A 4,654-nucleotide genomic window follows, 5' to 3' on the forward strand; every position below is an offset into this window, starting at 1 on the left:
CAAGTGCTAAAACGATTAATCCCCGTGGACATATTATCGTGAATAGTGATGCAAATTGACCAACAGACTTATATAGAGCTAACTCAACTCTAGAGACAAATAATGTTTCAATTTAAATCGATATGTTTGAAATTTTGCAATTGTTCTTTATATTTACAGAATTATAAATGATCGGCAAAGCCAGCCATGTATGCTCAAGTGTGGCACTGACGTACAGTGCTGCTTGACATTAGCTTCCTGCATAGTTCACACAGATGTAAAAAAAAGAGGTGCTTTACATTTACTTCCTGATATTCATAACTTTTATTATCTTTCTAAATAATGTGTCTAAAGCAAGAGTTGGTAGGCTACATCCACTCTAAAGGATGGGTGTGGTCTTGAGCCACTAGCACCCCTGTTTTGTAATGTCAATTAATTTGTTTCTTGTGTCTAACTACAAAACTTACTCAATGTACGGTACATGGTTGATTCTGGTTTTGGATTTTCAGTCAATGTTAACAAGAGTAAAACGCATATTTCCAAACCAGCAATGAAGTTAACATAAATCTCTTCCAAAAAATGAACACGTAGTTTGTGAGTTGTCTGACGTTAAAATGTCCTCAAACATGGGGGTCCGCACCAGATGTCTAGTGCATATTTTGGATTCCAATTCGGATTAAAGAGGAATTAGAGGTTGTATTTATTGGAAAGTAACAGCAGTGGTTTAAATTATGGTTTTAACAGAACGATGGGTATCACTCATGTCTGTGAAACTGAGGTTTGTTTACAGGCACAACAAAGCTTGATGTAAGACAGGCAGCTAAGCTTCTCTCCCCTCTTACTGCTGAAAGGCATCTTTTTAATGACATATAAAAGAGTGTGCTAAGTAATCACACATGATTTACTGCAGGTTTTATATGATGCAGTTGACTCCACATCAACTGTGGTGCTTCATTCCTTTGCTTTCCCCAGGCAGCAAGGAATCTCTTGTTTGATCCCTCACAGTCTTAAGAAAGGTCATGATGGTGGAGCCTCCAGTGCCCCTCTCCTCCAGTGCTGTTGGTGCTTTGCTGATAATTTCCCCAGCCGAACTCTGGCTCTGATCACGTAGTTGGCGGGCTCTGGCAGCAGGAATTGTGATGAAGCGAGTGACAACATTAATATGATAACTGCGCAGGGCCAACAGTTTTGTGACACAACGTTGATAGGCCTGGGTCAGCCGCTCGCTGGTTTGCTGCTGAACAAAATTCTTCACTGAGGGTTGCAAAGCAATGTCCTGGATCAACTGTTTATGTTTAGGTAACATGTAGTCCCTCATACAGGTTAGGAAGGCTCCTACAAGAGAGAAACTCCATCAAAGAAAGCCTAGACCACATCTTAATAACAATTATCCAGAAAAATGAAATGGATATAATCTAAGTCTTACCGCTTTTTGTTTCGTGTTTTACTCCAAAAAGTTCATCAAAGCAGTGCAGCAGGCTGCTTTGGGCAGCACTCCCTCCCGAATATGCCATTGGTTCAGTCTGGACTCCCTCATAAATCAAACCCTTTGGCATGCTGGGGTTGTCTTTCCACCTCAAGAGGTAATTATGGACAAGCAAGCTTTACAAAATGGTTCTCTAATTAAAAAAATAACAAAACACTGTCTTAAAGTTACAATAAAGTTACCCAGAGAGGTAGATCCTCATAATTCCATAGAAAACTGACGGCTCCACATGCACTTGAAAAAAAAAAAAGATTAAGAACTGCGCAGATGAAAAATAATTATAATAATAATAATAAAACATAATAATATAATAATAATAAAAATAAATAATAATAAAAATAAATGATGATAATAATAATAATAATAATAATAATAATATATGCATCAAAATCCTGGTTAATATGTTAATATGGTTAATATGTTATGGCCTTGGGATTACTAAATATTGTATCTCTTGGTTGATACCATGCATCAGTTTCAGTTTATCCGTCATGTCCTGTATAGACTGGCTGATGTTGTCCAGGGCTTCAGCTGCAGCCTCAGTGTCACCACAACTGACACTGTGTATCACTGATGGAATATTCTGAAACGTAATTCATACATTTATGAAGATTCTTTATTGAGATCCCCCTACCCCTTCTAATTTTGATTTTACATCAAATGCTTCAAGTTATTGGGGTAAAGTAAATGAATGTTCACCCTCAAAGCTGGAACAGCGGCCAGCTCTACTAGTAAAGTGACCATAAAGAAACCTCTCACACTGTCCCCACCTGGGAGGCTGACGAGCAGCTCCAAATTCCTGCCAAATAAAAGCAAATCTTTCCAATTCATTCATTTTGACATGACATGCACATCTAATGGTAGTCATGTGCAATTGCAATTAAGATGTACTTACGCCATGTCGTAAGGCCTGTAAGAGGACATATAAAATGGACAATTAAAAGAAACAGGAAACAATTATGCCTGATTATTGTAAAGAATTAAATTTAGTCACACGTAGAAGTATACTGGTGTTACCCCTCGGGATCCTTCTTCCTCCAGTTAGCCAATACAACATCAGCATGAGTGAGAACTGGGGGAAGACCAAGTCGCTGTGACACCTCCCAGAAAGGAACCGCCAAAGTTCGCGGCAGTATCTTAAAAGATGATTACTTAAATTAGGAGCTGTAAACAATCCTTTTCAGAGTAAAGAGCAGACAGTTCAAAATATCAGATCTATATCATATGAATATGTTTAAGTAAGTGCGAAATTCTCATATATAATATATAATGATGCTATTGTCATAATTTGTCATTAAATCTGTTTACTGTGACATTTGTCTGCGATTTGATGCCCCTGTTAAACACGTCTGGAGTCACTATGACTGTTAAGGACAATATAACCAGGGGAGCCTTTCAAATTTGGCAGAATGTTTCATGTGGACTCAACAGTGAACTGATATGATTTTGGGGGTCAATGATCAAAGCAAATGTAACCTTTTCAAAAGTGTATTTCACATTAATTGGAAAAAACTCATAAACTAAAAGTGACATAAAGGTACACAAAAAAATTAAACATGCTTTGTGGACAAGGGAGTGTTACTTAAAAAATTAACTCAGTCATCTATCCATGGGATTGAAACAATAATAGAGTTTTAATTGCAAGTACTGTTGAAAAGATATAACCATAATTTAGTATTAGCACATTTTTACATTATTAATTGAGTGTTTGCTACTGACATTGAGGAAAACTCTACCAACTACCATTTTAAATGATGAAACAGCAGGTAGCCAATGATGGATTATCAACATTAGTATTAATTCTATTATCAAGACAAGGCAGATTTTTCAATCTGATCATTAAAAGAATTCCAGAAGCGAGGCAGTCCACAGTCTTGACCCTTATGCAGATAAAATTCCATTTCATCTGCAGTGAATGTGAACTTATGCTAACTCTAATCGACAATGGGTATTGTTGGCATCCAGTGAGCAAAAGAAAAGTTAAAACAGCAAAATCAAGAAACCTCAACTGTGTCATTCTCTCCCTCCTGCCAAATGTATCCCATGGTCATAACACTGAGGGCCAGGTGGGCCAGTCGTAATTCACGGTGTCTCTTCAGAAACTGGATGCTCAGCAGAGGCATCTGTACAGATGGAATAACAACGCTGAGCCATTGCTCCATAAATGCAGTGAGCTGTTCTTGTCATTTTATTGTCCCCACTCACCCTGTTAATACAAGAGCGCAACTCATGGGCATTCACAAGCTCTGGGATTTGAAGGGCAATATTCATCCATGGCTGGTAGTAAGGTGGAAGCTCTTCCTTTAAGTCACATTTGAGACAATTATAGACATCGGTCATGGTTATAAAGAAGTGTGCAGATGAAAATATGCGAAAAGGAAAAAGAAACAACTTGGTATGTTTAAACAAAATGTGATTTTCAGAAAGTACTTATGCTGAATGATGGAATAAAGTTCAAGATTAAGTAAACGCGGGTGATGCCAAAATTCAATGTGCTTTGGTCATTTTGTCCCAATCAATATCCCCAACCAACCGCTTGACTGTGAACAAAATAAAAACTGCAATATTTAGATCCCGGTTTCATTTCCAACACAGACCTAACAGCTTTAAACAAATATTACTTTTTACGTTTTGAGTACCGTAACTCATTTTCAGCATCACAGTTTAAAAATAGTTATTTGTACTTAGTGACAATGAAAGTGACAGTAGCAAAACGCAAAAGGACACACATTACTGGGCTGCGAAGCCTACCAGGGGTTTTGGAAGGATGAAGCCGAGCTCCTCGGAGACATGGTATGAATCCAGAGAGAAGGAAAATTTGGAGTCTTTAGAAGCAGCAGCCATGGAGAATGGAGCAGGAATTTACACATAGTAACAGGCCTCCAACTAAGTAATTGGTTGCAAGACCACAACCTATGTGGACTCTGGCACAGAGTTCACTTTATAGCCGCTGTCAACAATACCTATTGATTGCACAACATTCATCCCATACTCTTGTCATTGCACAATTTCGGGTCAAGTGTGTAAACAAAGTAGATGTGCTTCATCAACCAAAGGACATGCATATATGTCTTACAGCTAGGGTTACATTGCCTTTAAATATTTTTACATAATCAATTCTGTAAAAATGAAAAATGATCGCACTATGAATATGCTATTCTATAGACAGGTAGATTCTTATCTAATCTT

The 4,654-nt window shown here is 37.7% G+C and overlaps 1 protein-coding gene across 3 annotated transcripts; it reads right to left on the bottom strand.

The window, feature by feature from the left end:
* Window positions 1-655: 655 nt before the first annotated feature.
* ido1 (indoleamine 2,3-dioxygenase 1) lies at window positions 656-4,399 on the bottom strand. Of its 3 annotated transcripts, none has more exons than XM_086173840.1 (10): window positions 4,217-4,399; window positions 3,671-3,766; window positions 3,475-3,588; window positions 2,483-2,601; window positions 2,361-2,375; window positions 2,165-2,264; window positions 1,931-2,048; window positions 1,648-1,699; window positions 1,406-1,554; window positions 656-1,314 (listed from the first exon to the last, which is right to left on the bottom strand). In XM_086173840.1, the coding sequence occupies exons 1-10, from the start codon at window positions 4,307-4,309 to the stop codon at window positions 917-919; spliced, it is 1,254 nt and encodes a 417-aa protein (XP_086029966.1). In that variant the 5' UTR covers window positions 4,310-4,399; the 3' UTR covers window positions 656-916. The 3 variants fall into 3 exon arrangements, with proteins under 3 accessions (XP_086029966.1, XP_086029964.1, XP_086029967.1); XM_086173838.1 differs by having other exon boundaries at window positions 3,469-3,588; XM_086173841.1 differs by lacking the exon at window positions 1,931-2,048 and having other exon boundaries at window positions 2,236-2,264; window positions 3,469-3,588.
* Between the last annotated feature and the right edge of the window lie 255 nt (window positions 4,400-4,654).

Source organism: Fistularia commersonii, chromosome 26, assembly GCF_037954325.1.
Source record: "Fistularia commersonii isolate RoL2024-O1a breed Wild chromosome 26, RoL_Fcom_v1.0, whole genome shotgun sequence".
NCBI lineage: Eukaryota > Metazoa > Chordata > Actinopteri > Syngnathiformes > Fistulariidae > Fistularia > Fistularia commersonii.

Excerpts from the sequence above, each read along its gene's own strand:
- ido1 (XM_086173838.1), bottom strand. The coding sequence starts at position 4,309 with ATGGCTGCTGCTTCTAAAGACTCCAAATTTTCCTTCTCTCTGGATTCA. Across the intron at positions 2,049-2,164 it reads CCGCTGTTCCAGCTTTGAGG|AATATTCCATCAGTGATACA; the intron begins GTGAACATTCAT and ends ATTACGTTTCAG. Across the intron at positions 1,315-1,405 it reads AAAACACGAAACAAAAAGCG|GAGCCTTCCTAACCTGTATG; the intron begins GTAAGACTTAGA and ends TCTCTCTTGTAG.